The following is a 20199-nucleotide window of genomic DNA, read 5'->3' as shown; positions in this document are numbered from 1 at the left end:
TTTTGGGGATTAGTGTTAAAGTGTTATTTTTTCACTTTTTTTTGGTGTTTTTCATGTAACACTTTTGTCTTAAGTCTTTCGTTTTTTTCGAAAGAAAAACATTGTTTCAGTTTCATTTGTCATATTGTAGTGTTTATAATGTTTAGTTTAGTGTTTACTGCTGATGTTGATGCTGTTTCTGTTGCCGTTGTTGTTGTTGGTTGGTTGCTGTTGTCAGTGGTGTTTGTCATTTTTGCTTATGTTGCATGTTGCAAATTTAATCAGTGCTTTAGATCACCTAGTTTCTTACATGAAACGACAGCAACAACAACAACAACACCAACAATAAACTGACAAACGTTACAATTATGCTCATACACTTACACCTCTTTTGTGTCTTGTTCACTGAGACACACATACTTCATATGACTCTGTCTGTCTGCCTGTCTGTCCGTCTGTCTATCTGTTTTTATATTTTTCAAGTGTGTTACAAGAAGACAAATACAACAGCAATTGCAACTTGAAAAAAGTGGATTTTCTGCATTAATGTCATGTTATACAACCAGGCTTACGTTTTTTTATACAATTTTGATATTAGTTTTTTTTTACTCTATTCATTTACCGAAGACATCGTTTATTTGCTTGATGATGCCAGCAAAAAGACAGACAGAGAGACATACATATAGACGGACGGACGTTTAGTGAGATAAACAGACGGACTTGTACAATATTGTGCACACATATGTAACACATGACATGTAACAAACCATACAATGTCAAAATAGAATTTTTTGTTGTAAAATCATTTTAACTTGTTGCTGTTGTTGTTTGTTCAAAAAGTGTAGTTTGCACTAGTTTATAATGTTGCTGTTTATTGTTTGTTTGTTAGCGAACAACAATTTTTGTTATTTCAAATTATAGAAATATTTGTTTGATTTGATTTTTTTGTTACGAGAATTGGTTCTCATGGTTAATTGAGGTTTTAAGTGTCTCATAAAAAGGATAATTTTGTTAGTTTGTTTTCAAAAATGTTTATAAAAATGTTTAAAATCCAAACCAAACCAAACTTTTATCAATAGCTGTTCAATAGAAGACAATTTTGAAACCATTATAGCAACTACTTAACGATTGGCTTCCAAACGAATACTAGCCTCTTTCAAGGACACGCGAAAAACACTGTGCAATTACAAACTAGTTAACACTTTTAGCTTAAAGATAAATGTTAACACGAGAGTCTATCGTATAACCTTATGTCTAGCCTATAGTATGGACTATAGTCCGGTATATAGTCTGCTCTAAAGTCTGGTCTATATAGTCTGGTCTATATGTTCTGGTCTATATAGTCTGCGCTATAGTCTGGTCTATAGTCTAGTCTATAGTCAAGTCTATAGTCTAGTCTATAGTCTAGTCTATAGTCTAGACTATAGTCTAGTCTATAGTCTAGTCTATAGTCTAGTCTATAGTCAAGTCTATAGTCTAGTCTATAGTCTAGTCTATAGTCTAGACTATAGTCTAGTCTATAGTCTAGTCTATAGTCTAGTCTATAGTCTAGTCTATAGTCTAGTCTATAGTCTAGTCTATAGTCTAGTCTATAGTCTAGTCTAGTCTAGTCTATAGTCTAGTCTATAGTCTAGTCTATAGTCTAGTCTATAGTCTAGTCTATAGTCTAGTCTATAGTCTAGTCTATAGTCTATAGTCTAGTCTATAGTCTAGTCTATAGTCTAGTCTAGTCTATAGTCTAGTCTATAGTCTAATCTATAGTCTAGTCTATAGTCTAGTCTATAGTCTAGTCTATAGTCTAATCTATAGTCTAGTCTACAGTCTAGCCTATAGTAAAGTCTATAGTGTAGTCTATTGTCTAGTCTACAGTCTAGTCTATAGTCTAGTCTATAGTCTAGTATATAGTCTAGTATATAGTCTAGTATATAGTCTAGTCTACAGTCTAGCCTATAGTATAATCTATAGTGTAGTCTATAGTCTAGTCTACAGTCTAGTCTATAGTGTTGTCTATAGTCTAGTCTACAGTCTAGTCTATAGTCTAGTCCAGTTTATAGTCTAGTCTGTAGTGTAGTCTATAGTCTAGTCTATAGTCTAGTCTATAGTCTAGTCTATAGTCTAGTCTATAGTCTAGTCTATAGTCTAGTCTATAGTCTAGTCTATAGTCTAGTCTATAGTCTAGTCTATAGTCTAGTCTATAGTCTAGTCTATAGTCTAGTCTATAGTCTAGTCTATAGTCTAGTCTATAGTCTAGTCTATAGTCTAGTCTATAGTCTAGTCTATAGTCTAGTCTATAGTCTAGTCTATAGTCTAGTCTATACTCTAGTCTATAGTCTAGTCTATAGTCTAGTCCATAGTCTAACCAATAGTCTTTATTCTAATCTATTAATTAGTTTATAAGCTAGTCTTGGGTCCAGTCTATATTCCAGTTTACTTCAGTATCAAAATTTTTACTTCATAATTTCAATTCCACGATTGCAATTTAAGTAGTGTTTTCGAGTTCGTTTCTTAAATCTTTTGTATTTTTTTTCAAATTTTCCCTAAACTTTAACTAATTAGCTGACAATATTGGTAAACAAAACATTATTAACACGTAGTTATGTTAAGGAAATAAAAAAACCGAAAAACACATTAACAATTTCTCTTTTTTTTTTGTACGCATACATATAATTTAGGTTAATTTCCTTACAAACAACACCCATGTCTTAAAATTTATTTAAAATACAAAAAATATAAGAAAAATCCATAAAAAAGAAATACATTTAACTCATGCGTCTTTCTACAAGAGATTAACTTAAAATTTATTTTAGAGAAAAAAAAAACTAAATCTTAAACAAGCAAACCACATAAAACAAATAGAAAAAAGTTTAAGAAAAAATGCAAGCTAAACTTAATACAGAAAATTGTTAAATAAATGTCTAAAAAGCATATGTGACACGTTTATATACCAATTTTGGCACAAAAAGCCGGTAAACATGGGTGACTGTCTGTCCGCCTTGTATGACCAAACGTATGTCAAACTGTCTGTCCGTTCATCTCTTTTTCTTTTTAGTCTTTTTTCTGAAGTTGTTTCATTTGGTTGGTATTCATTCACTTTACTTTACGTTTTACTGCTACCAAATGAAGTTATTATGACATAAATGCACGCATCAGATTGTTAAGATTGTAGATTGACATCTGTAATGTTGAATACAAAATATATGTATATATAAAAAAAACACCAACATGTATGTAAGTTTTTAAAAAACAATGTACAAACATTCAATACAAATAGTATGTGTGGTTTGAATGTTTTACAGAGACCAGCAGTGTAAGAGAAAAATCCAGCCAAAGTGTAGAAACATATAAACTTTCATGCGTACCAAAGTGTGTAGCTGTCTGTCCATTTAAACGTCCGTCCATCAGTCTTGGAAACTTTAAGTTTGTGTATTTGGATGGTTAGATGAATTCTTACGGTATTATTACCAAAGACTATTGTCTTGATAAATATAGTAAAGAATAGTTAAAGTTTACTGAAGTAGACATTTCAAATATTTTGTACGTGCGCTGCTGTTTTTGTGTTGGACAATGAATGAAGTCTATAGGAAAAAAATGAACAGTGTACAATAGCAGCCTTTAAAAAATGCGTTTTGTTTGTGATTGTTTTCTTTTTTTTTTTATTCGAAAACATCACACAGTAGACAGACAGTGTTCAACAACCAGCAATGACAGTCAAAAGACTACTGGTAAAGTTAACTAACTAAAAATTGATGAAAATGAAAGAAACAATAAGGGATTTTCTTCAACAAAATACGAATAATAAGAAGCAAAAAATTCTGATGGGTAGTCAACGAATTTGGGAATACTACAGTGATCTGACTAATAAAGCAGAACTTTAAAAGTCAGACTAGACTATATACTAGACTAGAATATAGACTAGACTAAAGACTGGACTATAGACCAGAATATAGACTAGACTATAGACTGGACTATAGACTATACTAGATGCTTGACTATAGACTAGATTATAGCCTAGACTGTAGACTAGACTATAATCTAGACTATAGACTAGACTATAGACTAGACTATAGACTAAACTATAGACTAGACTATAGACTAGACTATAGACTAGACTATAAACTTGACTATAGACTAGACTATAGACTAGACTATAGACTAGACTATAGACTAGACTATAGACTAGACTATAGACTAGACTATAGACTAGACTATAGACTAGACTATAGACTAGACTATAGACTAGACTATAGACTAGACTATAGACTAGACTATAGACTAGACTATAGACTAGACTATAGACTAGACTATAGACTAGACTATAGACTAGACTATAGACTAGACTATAGACTAGACTATAGACTAGACTATAGACTAGACTATAGACTAGACTATAGATTAGACTATAGACTAGACTAGACTAGACTATAGACTAGACTATAGACTAGACTATAGACTAGACTATAGACTAGACTATAGACTAGACTATAGACTAGACTATAGACTAGACTATAGACTAGACTATAGACTAGACTATAGACTAGACTATAGACTAGACTATAGACTAGACTATAGACTAGACTATAGACTAGACTAGACTATAGACTAGACTATAGACTAGACTATAGACTAGACTATAGACTAGACTATAGACTAGACTATAGACTAGACTATAGACTAGACTATAGACTAGACTATAGACTAGACTATAGACTAGACTATAGACTAGACTATAGACTAGACTATAGACTAGACTATAGACTAGACTATAGACTAGACTATAGACTAGACTATAGACTAGACTATAGACTAGACTATAGACTAGACTATAGACTAGACTATAGACTAGACTATAGACTAGACTATAGACTAGACTATAGACTAGACTATAGACTAGACTATAGACTAGACTATAGACTAGACTATAGACTAGACTATAGACTAGACTAGACTAACTAGACTAGACTATAGACTAGACTATAGACTAGACTATAGACTAGACTATAGACTAGACTATAGACTAGACTATAGACTAGACTATAGACTAGACTATAGACTAGACTATAGACTAGACTATAGACTAGACTATAGACTAGACTATAGACTAGACTATAGACTAGACTATAGACTAGACTATAGACTAGACTATAGACTAGACTATAGACTAGACTATAGACTAGACTATAGACTAGACTATAGACTAGACTATAGACTAGACTATAGACTAGACTATAGACTAGACTATAGACTAGACTATAGACTAGACTATAGACTAGACTATAGACTAGACTAGACTAGACTATAGACTAGACTATAGACTAGACTATAGACTAGACTATAGACTAGACTATAGACTAGACTATAGACTAGACTATAGACTAGACTATAGACTAGACTATAGACTAGACTATAGACTAGACTATAGACTAGACTATAGACTAGACTATAGACTAGACTATAGACTAGACTATAGACTAGACTATAGACTAGACTATAGACTAGACTATAGACTAGACTATAGACTAGACTATAGACTAGACTAGACTAGACTATAGACTAGACTATAGACTAGACTATAGACTAGACTATAGACTAGACTATAGCTAGACTAGACTATAGACTAGACTATAGACTAGACTGTAGACTAGACTGTAGACTAGACTGTAGACTAGACTAGTCGAGACTAATTTATAGTCTAGACTTTAGTTTGATCTATAGTCTAGTCTACAGTTTGTAGCCTAGACTATATTAGTTTTTTGAAGTTTTTTTACAAGTTTGTGTCTTAAATCTTTCGGTTTTCCCCTAAATTCTAAATAATAAGAAAAACTCTTTAAATTAAGTTTTTTTTTTTTTTTTTGGTTTCTGCGAAATATTTTAATGTGTTACATATCAAACACCAAAATTAATATACCCACTTTTTGTTTGTTGTTAAGAACAAAACAGAAAAAAATAAACATTCAATATAAACTCTCTTAGTTTTAATGTCAACTCAACTACCCAATAATGTAACGTGCTTATAAAGTATAAGCCAAACAAGTGTATTAACATTAACAGCAACAAGAACAACAACAATAACAATGTTTGCCACTAACAACATTAGCAAAGCTAGTAAACACTACAAGAAAAAAATAAGAAAAAAAAAACTCAAGTTTTATCTATTATGCGTAGCACGTTCAATTTATTTTAAACACGTCTAAAATTTTTTTCCATTATATTTTTATAAATTTAATTATTATTGTCAAGATTAAAACCATAATAAACTAAAGGTGCCAATAAGATATTTTTTTATTCCTCTTAACATTACTGTAAGACAAATAAAGTCATACTTAACAAAAGTTCATGTAAATTAGAAAAAAAATATAAGAATTTTTTTTTCTCTAGATTTAACAAAAAATATAATTAGTTTAAATAGCATTTTACCCATAAATATTTTAGAAAACACAAGAAAAAAAAATTGTTGTATAAAACATTCACTTGTTATTTTGCCACTTGTTATTTTTTTAATAAGGCCGTGGCTGTTTTTATTGGCTTAGATTGGTTGTTTTGCCTTGCATTTCATTTTAAATTCATATCTATCTTCTCTCATACAATTGACCCAATAAACAACCTTAATTTGTGTTATTTAAGTAAAAATTCATACATTCAAATTTTTGTTGTTGTTACTTTTTTTTTGCTATTTTGAGCATTACATTTACTACTAATATTTCCAATATTAACCATATCAAGATGCAGGCAATGGAAACAAAAAAAAATGCTTCAAAAAATGTTTACGAATAATTTTAGTGGAAAAAAATTTATAACGAAAAGAAAAAACTAAAACTTAAACCACATAAAAACATATTATAATAAGACATACAGTAACAACAAATAAATCCATAAAGCAATCTAATAGAAAAATGTTCAGTTGAGGACTAGAGACAGTTTTGCAGAGGTATTAAATCTTTGAAAATAAAACTGTTCAAAAATGAAATATTTGTATTGAAATAACGCTTAAGTACTTAAATGGTGTTTTAGTACCAAAATTAAGTTTTAGTACTAAAAAATCTTTATAATTGCGACCTTCGTGTGAAGGTCCCTATAATCCAGGTCTTTATATATAGCGGAGTCGATATAGCCATGCCCATCTGTCCGTCTGTCTGTTTGTCTTTCTGTGGGTATTGAAGTCGAGAGCTTTACGTGAACACCCGCCGTGTTGGCCTATTTCACGGTGGTCTTTTTCAACCACTGGGTGAGCTTTTGTGACGACTCACCACCACCACCCCATTGTGTTTCTTACACGCAGGTGTCAATTTACGTATATGGAAGTTTCGGTCCAGTATACGTGCAATTTGCTCAAGTACTTGAGCTATCTAATCTCTGACCATTTCTGCTCCGTTGCTTAACTTCCGAGATGAAAAATATCACTTCCGTTTACAACCACGCAGATGGTATGGCCTCTGTTGAGTTGGCAACAGCACCTAGAGACGTAACCGGTAGACCGAAGTAAGAACCTATCAATTAAGCCGCTACTTTGTTCTTACTCACAGAGGACACACTGTGGTAAATATGGCATGAATAGAGTTTGCTCTAAACATACCTGGACAAGGAAGGAAAATTCAATGGTATCACTTTCATCCATCATCATTCAACCCTGCACACTTCTCATTCATCCGACACACTCATAAGAGAACAACACTCGACAGACTCACACGGACGGATGAGATACGTATACCCCTACATTCATCCTGTATCAGAAACATTTAACACCAACTCATTTAAAACGCTTAGTCCCACAGTCACTCCTCTGTAAGTTATCAGGAAACAGCACAGAACTTATACCGAAATATAGATTTCACCGTACAACAGTATTTTAACCGCAACCTACTCTTCTCGCGAATTTGGGTTTAAAGCGCAACCACTATGTGGATCCCGAAGGAACTTTATCCAACTGACCAGTCAGGATAAAGTCTTGCGGGCAACTGGCCACTCGTGTTACTAGATAATGTGGTTGCAAAGTCCGAGGAGTGAATTGACATCACCAGTTTATAGTCCCGTTAGACTAGAGATAATGGAAGCAGCTCTTTACCCCGGGATTGCAATACACCAAGATGAGGGTCTTTCATCAAGGAACATTGCCCCGGGGGTGTCTGTTGGTATGTTAAAATCAGTTTTTAGAAGACCCCAAATATCTGCGAGATCCAAATCTTCAATAATTCTATCAGACATGCTTTCGGCAAGTATCGGTCCATAAATAAAGGAGATATGAGTAAAATTCTCAGACAATACAAAAATTTCGATTTTTTGTGCAAGCTAACGGTGAATTTTGTTCTTGAACTTAGTTTGCTTGTTTATAAGACCAACATGTTACAGAGAAAATACTGAGTATAAAAACATAATATTTGGAGTAAATGAGAGTCTATATAAGGGAACTTTTTGGTACTTTTCCGTTCTTCAAGAGGTACTTAAAAAGGTACTTTTCAATAATATTGAACTTAGAAATATGAAATTATGCAAGAATAGCCAAGGAACCTATAAAAGAAGACTTTCTCAACTATTTTTGACATCCTTAAAACCATCAAAACATTCAAATTTAACGAAATCCCTCCTTTAAATCCCTTTCCAGATCACAATGTTTGAATATCAATTTTTTTACTTTTTCTACTATTTGTGATTTTTTTTTTTTTGTTGCAAGACTTAACATAAAACACGACAAGCAACAGGTTGCCAACATTAAAATAACATGCAACATGTAGCAGAAACAGCAAAACTTCTCTACACATACCACCATTATTATTATTAGTAGTATTATTATAGTTAAGTACTACGAATAGGTGGTTGGTTGGTTTGTTTCTTTCTTCCAAATCCAATTCTATTTGGATTTTATTCGTTTGGTATTTGTTTGCTGTGTTTTCTGTATTAAATTGCATTTCGCCACAAATAAGTTTAGAGATAGATTTATTTCACAATGTGTTGCAATATGAAGAGAAAAAAAATCTCCTACTTCTTCTTTTTTGTTTTCTATAAAGTTATTTATCTGGCACCTTTTATATGCATTTATATTTACTATTGGTGTTGTATGCATAGTTTGGGTTAAATAAAAAAACATTCCGAAATTACAATTTACAATTTACAGTTGAAGTTTGACTTTCAAATGAGGGGGAAAATATAGTTTTTGGTTTGAACAAGTGGCAAAAGGGAAGATTTTTATTGTTATTGTTATGGCCACCACAAAAAATCGTGTTAATCGTGTTATTGTGGTAAAATATTTACAATTGAAATGATTTAAAGAAAAATATGTATTATTAATTTATAATTCGTTATTAGTTTTGTTATGTTTTTTCTCTCTCTTGTTAACCTTTCTAAATATTTATTTTATAATTTTTGTTTTTCCTCTTTTTCTATTTCATTGACAGGTTGTACAAAAGTTTATACCAAAAGTTCACATTTAAAAGCACACCAAAGGATTCACACAGGTAAGCAATGAGTTTGTCTAATATTTTATTAGTTTTAATTGTTATTAAATAACTAATTAAAGGGAAAAGGTACTAAAGTTATTACATTTCAAGCTTATACAGTTTGAAAGTTAATTAACAGGTTTGTGTCTTAAATCTTTTGAAGTAGTGTTAAGAGCTTTTCGAAAAAATGTCGTTCATTAGCGAGCAATCCTTAAGTTGCTAAAATTATAAGAAAATATCATAGCTAAGAATATAGACTAGACTATAGACTAGACTATAGACTAGACTATAGACTAGACTATAGACTAGACTATAGACTAGACTATAGACTAGACTATAGACTAGACTATAGACTAGACTATAGACTAGACTATAGACTAGACTATAGACTAGACTATAGACTAGACTATAGACTAGACTATAGACTAGACTATAGACTAGACTATAGACTAGACTATAGACTAGACTATAGACTAGACTATAGACTAGACTATAGACTAGACTATAGACTAGACTATAGACTAGACTATAGACTAGACTATAGACTAGACTATAGACTAGACTATAGACTAGACTATAGACTAGACTAGACTAGAGACTAAACTATGGACTAAACTATAGACTAGACTATAGAAAAATAGGAAAAAATTCTAATTTTTCAAGTATTTGTTCAAGAATAAACCAAAAACCTGTTCAAATAGTTCTTTTGAAAGAGAAAGCTTTCCTTAAGGTGTAGCATATGTTAAGGCAGTGTTGGTCATTTCAATTATTAAACTAGAACTGCTGAGACAATATAATTTCTTTTCCACAACAGCCCACGTTGTCAGGTGATTAAAATTAATGTGCTATTTTTTCTTCAAAAAATAAATTTTCTTTAAAATTTCAGTTATTATTTTTTTTCTTTGTAAAGAATTCATAACAAAAGAATAAATTGCAATATATTGTTGAAAGCTGAGAAAAAAATTCATTTGTAAAAATAAAATGAAGAAACAAAATTGTATTATTCTTTCATTCATTTTGCTGACCATTCATTCAGCAGGCTCTTTAAAATGCATGGTTGTTGTATGTATGGAGAGTATTTATGTACCAAGATGTTCAGATGTTCAGTCGTTCCGTCGTTTTTATTCTTGAATGTTGGATTATTTAGTGGTTTGGTTGAATGGTTGATTCGTTTGTTCATTCATCACTTAACCTAATTTATAAGAGGTAGTTTGTATTGTGAGCAGAAAAAAAGGCCACTGCCACTTGTACCTTGTTTATGTTGCGTTGTTTGTTCTTCATTCACTTGCTTCTGACTGACTTCTTGATTGTAGTTGATGTTGTTGTTGTTGCTGCAGCAGCTTCTGTTGCTTATTATTGTTGCTGGTATAACGTAATACAACAACTTAACACAGTGACCCACAAAAGCTACAATAACAACATCCCAATAAAGTGCATTCATTGCTCATGTTCCTTCTACACAAAGAATCCAACTACAACGAAATCAAGACTATAGAAATTGTTTATATATAAACCAGTGAAGAAGAGGAAGAAGAAGAAAAGGATGTTGTTGTGTGTATACAACAAGAGGCGTGCTGTATCAAACAATTCATACTCTTAAAGATTTAGTTAGTAGAACGTGTCCATACCTCATTACGAAACCTTTAAACTAAATTCTGTGTTTTTTCTCCACTTCTTACTATTCCTACTACCACTACTACTGCTGCTGTATGGGGCAATGTTTGCTAAAAAGGTGGCTTGTTTTCATTATAAAAACACTTAAAAAATAAGCTCTTAAAAGTTCTTGCTACTGCCCGAGCAATTTGATGATGTTTAAATATTTATAATCAACAAGTATGCTTTAGTTAGTTGAGGTTTTTTTCTTCTAGTTTTTAGATCTTGTAGCTGAAATTGAGATTTAATCAAATAATTGAGATAATGAATATAATCTGTGTAACTAGATTAATACTTGTTGTTAGATATTTTAATGAGTTTATGACAGTTTTAAGGAGACTTGCTTCAAAGAAGAGGAAAATTAAATTATTTTAAATTGAGGTTTGTTAGGAATATCATTATAATTATGAGAGAGGAAAAGAGTTAAATAAATTTGTAGCAATTAGTTTATATTAAGCAACTAATGAAAGAAAATTCTAGAATAAGTATAATATTCTAGAATAATCCAGCTTGTTTCGAATTTATAAAACTTAAAATTATTCAAATAAATTAAAAGTTACGAAATGTCTAAAGCTTTTTACGCAATATCTCTTCGATTTTTAAAGAGTTTTTTTGTATAAAAGCTTTACATTTGAAAAGGAAAAGGGATCTTTTTGACAATTCAGCTTTTAGTAAAACTATTCAAAAATTTTTTTTTAAATTTTGAGAAAATTAAAAAAGCTTTTATAAAAAAAACAACGTTTAAAGCTGTTTTAAAAACTTTTTTGAAAAAAAAGCTATTATAAGATTTTTAGAAAGCAAATTTTAATACAATTTTTAACGAAAAAAGCTTTTATAAGATTTTTGAGAAAAAGCGTGTTTAAGCATTTTTGAGAAAAAAACTTGTTTAAGCATTTTTTGAAGAATTTTAAGAAAATTAAAAAAGCTTAAAAAAGACTTTTTGGGAAAAAACCTTTAAAGCAGTTTTAAAAACTTTTTCGAAAAAAGCTTTTATAAGATTTCTAGGAAACAAATTTTTATAAAATTTTTAAGAAAAAATTTTTTTGAGAAAAAACAATTTTTTGAAATTTTTTAAGAAAATTTAAAAAAAGCTTAAAACAACTTTTGAAAAAAAAAACGTTTAAAGCTGTTTTAAAAACTTTTCGAAAAAAAAAATTTTATAAGATTTTTAGGAAAAAAATTTTTATAAAATTTTTAAGAAAAAAGCTTTTATAAGATTTTTGGAAAAAAACGCTTATAAAAGCTTTATTTCAAAAAGATATTTTTAAAATAAAGCTTTTATATGATTTTCAAAACAAAACTTTTTTAATATTTTAAAGAAAAAAAATGTTTAAGATTTTTAAGAAAAAAGATTTAGATTTTTAAGAAAAACTATTTTTATTCTTTTTAAGAAAAGAGCCCTTTTAAGCTTTTTAATATATTAAATTATGTTCCTTTTAAGATGAAACCATTTTTTTAATATTTTTAAGAAAAAGTTCTTTGATTGTTTTTACAACCAAAGCTTTGTTATGCTGTTCAAACACAAGTTTTTAAAGCTTTTTTAAGAAAAAAGTTTTCTTAAGAATTTGAGGAAAACAAAATTTTGAAGAAAGCTTTATTGTGTTATTTCTTAATAATGTTTTTAAAGATTTTGAAAAAAAATGTTTTTTAAAGCTTTTTAAGAAAAGCTTTCCAAAAAAAAACTTTTGGAATTTTTTGGGAACAACATTTTCTTAAATTTTTTAAGTAATTGATATATAAAGCTTTATAAGGATATCGTTTTTTAAGATCCAAAAATTTCTCAACCTTTTTAAGCATTTTTAGGCCTTTTTTGAAAAAAAAAGATAATTTTGTTCAAAGCTTTTTTTAGAATTTTTATGAACAAAAGATTTCCTAAGCTTTTTAAGATTTAAACGATTTTTTAAGATTTTTGATAAAAAAAGGTTCGTCAAGCACTTTTTGGTAAAAAGCTCATAGACAAAGGCTTTTTAATCAAAAAGTTTTATAAACTTTTTAGAAATATTAAAAAAAACATTTTAGGAAAGCTTTTAGTTACTTAGTTATGCAGTTCTGCTTTTTGAAAAAAGTTTTAAAATTTTTTTAGGAAAAAATGTTAAAAGCTTTTTAAGAAAGAAGTTTTAAAACATTTTAAGAAAACACTTTTGGAAGCTTTTCCTAAACTTTCGAAGTAATGGGCAGTGAATACTTTTCCTCAAGCGTTTTAAGACTTTTTGATAATAATAGTTTTTTAGCTTTAAAATATTAAACTGTTATTTAAGCTTTTTTTAAAAAAAAGCTCTATGTCTATGAATAGCTTTACCTAATTTTGAAAATATGTATATCAAAGAATGTTTCGCTTTAAACTCTAAGCAGGAAATCTTTAAATTAGCAAATATTTCAAAATTAAATAGAAAAAAATATATTTAGTGCTTAAAGCTGATTGTTTTGCAGTTTCATTTAATAAAAGCTTTAATAAATCACCACATAACCCACAATTAATTATCAGCATTATACACCATAAAAATTGCTTGTAAAACTAGCCACAAGATGAATGAACAAAATGAGTGAATACAACACAAGGCTGGCAGACATTTACGTTATTTATTTAAGCTTTTTTGTTGTTTTAAAGAAAAAGAAAATAAATGTTGCAATTTAATTTTATTAATTTGTGTGCTTGTTTTTGCAATCAGGCGTATATAAAAATGTAATGAAATGATTTCAAATGCTCAAAAATTATACAAATCTTTGTATAGATGTAACAAAACTCAAAAAATTGCTTGAACACACAAATTTTAGTGCATGTAATCTGAGTCACAGTCATACTCCTTTTTTTGGGAGATCTTTTTTTTCTATATTTATACAGACATCACTGGTTATTTTTGGGTGAGATTTAGTTTTTGTTGGTGTAAAACAATTTTTAGATTTGTACTTTTTGGACAAGAAAAGAAAAACTACTACTACATACTCTACTGCCGCAATAACTTACTCGGCCAGAAGGAAGCTGTTTTTATGTGGACTGATGTTAACTATGACCAAAGATCTGTTTTGTTGGTTTTCAGAGGGGGATCATGTTATTTAAGTTTTAAACCCACTATTTTTTTGGGGGTTTTTATGTTGTTGGATGCTTTTGTAATAAGACATCGTCCATGAGGCTGTTGTTGTTGATGATGATGATGCAACAACGCATGGTTTAAATCACGAAAGGCGTTCAGAAAAATCTAAACAATCAACATTTGTTTCTTCCATGTGGAGTGATTTTTCTTAGTCTTTTTTTCCTTCTTTTTTGTATAATTTAATGCATAAAAATTTGACCACAAGACTTTAAATCACGTTTTGCGAAATCCACTAATAGAAAAAAAAAACCAACAACAACAACATAGATTTCAAATTGAAAAATTATTTAGACAAACGGCAGCAAATTTAACAGATTTGTTGTTTGCTCTTAAAGAATAAATAAGTATAATGGATTTTGAAATGTTATAATTTTAGACGCCCAGCTGAATGTGTTGATTTTGAAGCAATTTGTTTTGGGAACTTTTTTTAAATAAAAAAAAAATTATGCAAAGTTTGGTAATCCGTAATGCTAGTGTAATATTGGTAAATATTTAGTTACTTTTTAGGAAAAAAGCATTTTTACGCTTTTGAAGAAAAAAGTTTTTTTTTACTTTATAAGAAAAAAGCTTTTTTAAACTTTAAAAGAAAAAAGCTTTTTTATGCTTTTGAAGAAAAATGCTTTTTTAAACTTTAAGAAAAAAGCTTTTTAAAGCTTTTCAAGAAAAAAGCTTTTTAAAGCTTTTCAAGAATAAATTTGTTTTAAGATTTTTAAGAAAAATGATTTCTAAGCTTTCCAACAAAAAAAGCTTTTCTCAGCTAAAAGAAAAAAGCTTTTTAATCTTTAAAATAAAAAAGCTTTTTAGCTTAAAAAAAAGCTTTTTAAGCTTTGAAATAGCTTTTTGAAAATTTATGAACCTCTTTAAGTAAAAAGCTTTTAAGGAAACACCTTTTGAAGCTTTCTGAGTAATAATAATACATTTTATATTTTAGGAAAAAGCTTTTTATGGTATTTAAGAAAAAACGCTCTTTTAGCCTTTTTGAAAATGTATAGCCTTTTTAAATAAAAAGCTTTTAAGGAATAGCTTTTTGAACATTTCTAAGAATGTTAATGCGTTTTTTAAATCTGTTTATAATAATTTTAAGAAAAAAACTGTTCTAAAGCTTTCTGCAAATTGATGAAAAAATGATTTTTAAGAAATAAGCTTTTTTTTAAAAGAGGCTTTTTGAATCTTTTTAAATAAAAAGTTTTTAAGAAAAAACTTTTTAAGAAAAAACTTTTTGAAGATTTTCAGTACAAAAGAGAAGCATTAAAAAAACAAGCTTTTCATGAATAAACGATTTAAAGCTTTTCAAGAAATAGTTTTTTAAGATAAAAGCTTTTTTGAAGCTGTTTAAGTAAAAATCTTCTTAAGAAAAAACTATTTGAATCATTTCAGAAAAAACGCTTTTTAACGCTTTTACATTTTTATGTAAAAAAGCTTGAACATTTTTATGTAAAAAAAGCTATTTAAGAAAAAAACCTTTATTAAGCTACCAATACAAAAGCTTTTTTAAGAAAAAACTTTTTTGGAATAAAAGAAAGTTTTTAAAAGCTTTTTAAGAATAAACGGTATTAAGGTCAATAAATTTGTTTAAGTTCAGTGTTTAAGAAGGAAAAAGCTTTTTGAAAAACTAATACAATTTTGGTAAATATTTTTTTCCAAATATCTAAAGTTGCCTAACATTTCCTACCTGGAAAAATGACATAATTTTTTTCCTTATAATGTCAGTTTGTCATCTTTTCAGTTTTAAATATTAAGCAAATTTGAAACTCTAGTGGTCATACCTTGTTTTTAATAAAAAGTTATTTATTCATTCCTTTTGAAATATTTATTTTTTTCCATTTTATTTTAATAACAATTGACATTTAAATAGTTTATGCATAAAAATGCAATCACTAGTATTTTATATCAAATGATATGTAGATTTTTTTCGTAAATTTATTATTTTGCCAAAAAAAAAAAAACAGAAATGTTTAAATTTTCTGGTATTTGTTTGTTAATGTGATATTTTAACAGATTATAAATAATGTGTTGACTACTTTTGGTTAATAATACTTTTTATAGTTTTTTCTAAAGCTACCATCATCTTATGTTGTTGATTTTTATAAAAACTAACAAAAATTGTCAGTAAACTTATATTTGGGGTGTAAACAGCAAAAATTATGCAAATAAGTGAAAATGTCAGAATATTTTTTCTTAATCATCTAAGTCAAAAGGTGGCTATTTAAAAAAAAATAAACAGATAATATTAAAGGAAAAATGACAGCATTATTTTTTGGATTTAAATGCAAATAAAAAAAGGTTGATTGATTTTTGTGCCCAAAATTTTTATAAGAATTTTTAATATTTTTCAAAGTTTAGAATAATTTTTTTGATTTTCTGGAATATAAAACAGAATTTGCAAATGCCATAAAAAAACCTTTATGAACTCTTTAAATTGACACCATAACCCCAACAAAACTGTGGCAGCCAGCAAAAAGAGAACAATAAGAGCTAAATACCTTGAGTTATTAAATTTTTCATCACCAAACCTTTGAAAGACGCACTCCATATGAAAGACATAAATTTTATGATAGAGTGACATGTTAGAAAAACAACACTGACTAGACTATAGTCTAGTCTATAGACTAGACTATAGAATATACTGTAGACCAGACTACAGAATAGACTATAGACTGGATTATAGACTAGTCTACAGACTAGACTATATATTAGACTATAGACTAGACTATAGACTATATACTAGACTATAGACTAGACTACAGACTAAACTACAGACTAAACTATAGACTAGACTATAGACTAGACTATAGACTAGACTATAGTCTAGACTATAGACTAGACTATAGACTAGACAATAGACTAGACAATAGACTAGACTATAGACTAGACTTTAGACTAGACTTTAGACTAGACTATAGACTAGACTATAGACTAGACTATAGACTAGACTCTAGACTAGACTATAGACTAGACTAGGACTAGACTATAGACTAGACCATAGACAAGACTATAGACTAGACTATAGACTAGACTATAGACTAGACTATAGACTAGACTATAGACTAGACTATAGACTAGACTATAGACTAGACTATAGATTAGACTATAGAATAGACTAAAGACTAGACTAGACTATAGACTAGACTATAGACTAGACTATAAACTAGACTATAGACTAGACTATAGACTAGACTATAGACTACTAAGACTAGACTATAGACTAGACTATAGACTAGACTATAGACTAGACTATAGACTATAGACTAGACTATAGACTATAAGACTAAGACTAGACTAGACTATAGACTAGACTATAGACTAGACTATAACTAGACTATAGACTAGACTATAGACTAGACTATAGACTAGACTATAGGCTAGACTATAGACTAGACTATAGGCTAGACTATAGACTAGACTATAGACTAGACTATAGACTAGACTATAGACTAGACTATAGGCTAGACTAGACTAGACTAGGCTAGACTATAGACTAGACTATAGACTAGACTATAGACTAGACTATAGACTAGACTATAGGCTAGACTATAGACTAGACTATAGACTAGACTATAGACTAGACTATAGACTAGACAATGGACTAGACAATGGACTAGACAATAGACTAGACTATAGACTAGACTATAGACTAGACTATAGACTAGACTATAGACTAGACTATAGACTAGACTATAGACTAGACTATAGACTAGACATAGACTAGACTATAGACTAGACTATAGACTAGACTATAGACTAGACTATAGACTAGACTATAGACTAAACTAGACTATAGACTAGAATAGACTAGACTATAGACTAGAATATAGACTAGACTATAGACTATGCTGCTTAGACTAGAACTATAGAATTAGACTATAGACTTGACTATAGACTAGACTATAGATATACTATAGACTAGACTATAGACTAGACTAATAGAGACAGACTATAGACTAGACTATAGACTAGACTATAGACTAGACTATAGACTAGACTATAGACTAACTATAGACTAGACTATAGACTAGACTATAGACTAGACTATAGACTAGACTATAGACAGACTATAGACTAGACTAAAGACTAGACTATAGACTAGACTATAGACTAGACTATAGACTAGACTATATAGACTAGACTATAGACTAGACTATAGACTAGACTATAGACTAGACTATAGACTAGACTATAGACGAGACTATAGACTAGACTAATAGACTAGACTATAGACTAGACTATAGACTAGACTATAGACTAGACTATAGACTAGACTATAGACTAGACTATAGACTAGACTGTAGACTAGACTATAGACTAGACTATACACTAGACTATAGACTAGACTATAGACTAGACTATAGACTAGACTATAGACTAACTATAGTATAGACTAGACTGTAGACTATAGACTAGACTATAGACTAGACTATAGACTAGACTGTAGACTAGACTATAGACTAGACTATAGACTAGACTATAGACTAGACTATAGACTAGACTATAGACTAGACTATAGACTAGACTATAGACTAGACTAGACTAGACTATAGACTAGAATATAGACTAGACTATAGACTAGACTATAGACTAGACTATAGACTAGACTATACTAGACTATAGACTAGACTATAGACTAGACTATAGACTAGACTATAGACTAGACTATAGACTAGACTATAGACTAGACTATAGACTAGACTATAGACTAGACTATAGACTAGACTATACTAGACTATCTAGACTATAGACTAGACTATAGACTAGACTATAGACTAGATACTATAGACTAGACTATAGACTAGACTATAGACTAGACTAGACTAGACTATAGACTAGACTATAGACTAGACTATAGACTAGACTATAGACTAGACTATAGACTAGACTATAGACTAGACTATAGACTAGACTATAGACTAGACTATAGACTAGACTATAGACTAGACTATAGACTAGACTATAGACTAGACTATAGACTAGACTATAGACTAGACTATAGACTAGACTATAGACTAGACTATAGACTAGACTATAGACTAGACTATAGACTAGACTATAGACTAGACTATAGACTAGACTATAGACTAGACTATAGACTAGACTATAGACTAGACTATAGACTAGACTATAGACTAGACTATAGACTAGACTATAGACTAGACTATAGACTAGACTATAGACTAGACTATAGAATAGACTAGACTATAAACTAGACTATAGAATAGACTAGACTATAGACTAGACTATAGAATAGACTAGACTATAGACTAGACTATATAGACTAGACTATAGACTATAGACTAGACTATAGACTAGACTATAGACTAGACTATAGACTAGACTATAGACTAGACTATAGACTAGACTATAGACTAGACTATAGACTAGACTATAGACTAGACTATAGACTAGACTATAGACTAGACTATAGACTACTAGACTATACTAGACTATAGACTAGACTATAGACTAGACATAGACTAGACTATAGACTAGACTATAGACTAGACTATAGACTAGACTATAGACTAGACTATAGACTAGACTATAGACTAGACTATAGACTAGACTATAGACTAACTAGACTATAGACTAGACTATAGACTAGACTATAGACTAGACTATAGACTAGACTATAGACTAGATTATAGACTAGACTATAGACTAGACTATAGACTAGACTATAGACTAGACTATACTAGACTATAGACTAGACTATAGACTAGACTATAGACTAGACTTTAGAATAGACTATAGACTAGACTATAGAATAGACTATGGACTATACTAGATAGATTTGTACCAACAACAAACTACAGTTGTGCCAATATCTTCAATACTTCCATAACTTCAGAGTGAGAGATAGAATGAGAGAGAGAGAATGAGATAGAGAGGACTAAAAAATATAGGAGGAATCTTCTCTTTCGAGAAAGCACAAAAGGTCCTCAAGGAAAGAATTAAGACGTTTGAAATATTTTCATAAATATTCCCTTTTTTACAAAGTAAGGAAAATTATAATCTAAATACAATTTTTTACAAATTGGAGTTTAACTCTTGTA

The 20199-nt window shown here is 29.6% G+C and overlaps 1 protein-coding gene and 1 long non-coding RNA gene across 2 annotated transcripts in view; one reads left to right on the top strand and one right to left on the bottom strand.

The window, feature by feature from the left end:
* The window catches only part of LOC119608525, a 92107-nt gene that overhangs the window by 32963 nt on the left and 38945 nt on the right, over positions 1-20199 (bottom strand). The gene's annotated exons all lie outside the window — the stretch shown is intronic.
* Positions 1-20199, top strand: part of LOC119608524 (dendritic arbor reduction protein 1) — a 122554-nt gene that overhangs the window by 83526 nt on the left and 18829 nt on the right. The window contains exon 5 of the mRNA XM_037962976.1: positions 9366-9425. Coding sequence (XP_037818904.1) covers positions 9366-9425 — 60 coding nt within the window. The remainder of the gene's footprint in view (positions 1-9365; positions 9426-20199) is intronic.

The sequence above is a fragment of the Lucilia sericata genome, unplaced genomic scaffold (assembly GCF_015586225.1).
Source record: "Lucilia sericata isolate MDLA Ls3-8-SP2 unplaced genomic scaffold, ASM1558622v1 Contig000845F_arrow, whole genome shotgun sequence".
NCBI lineage: Eukaryota > Metazoa > Arthropoda > Insecta > Diptera > Calliphoridae > Lucilia > Lucilia sericata.
This window is presented reverse-complemented; position numbering and strand designations above follow the sequence as displayed.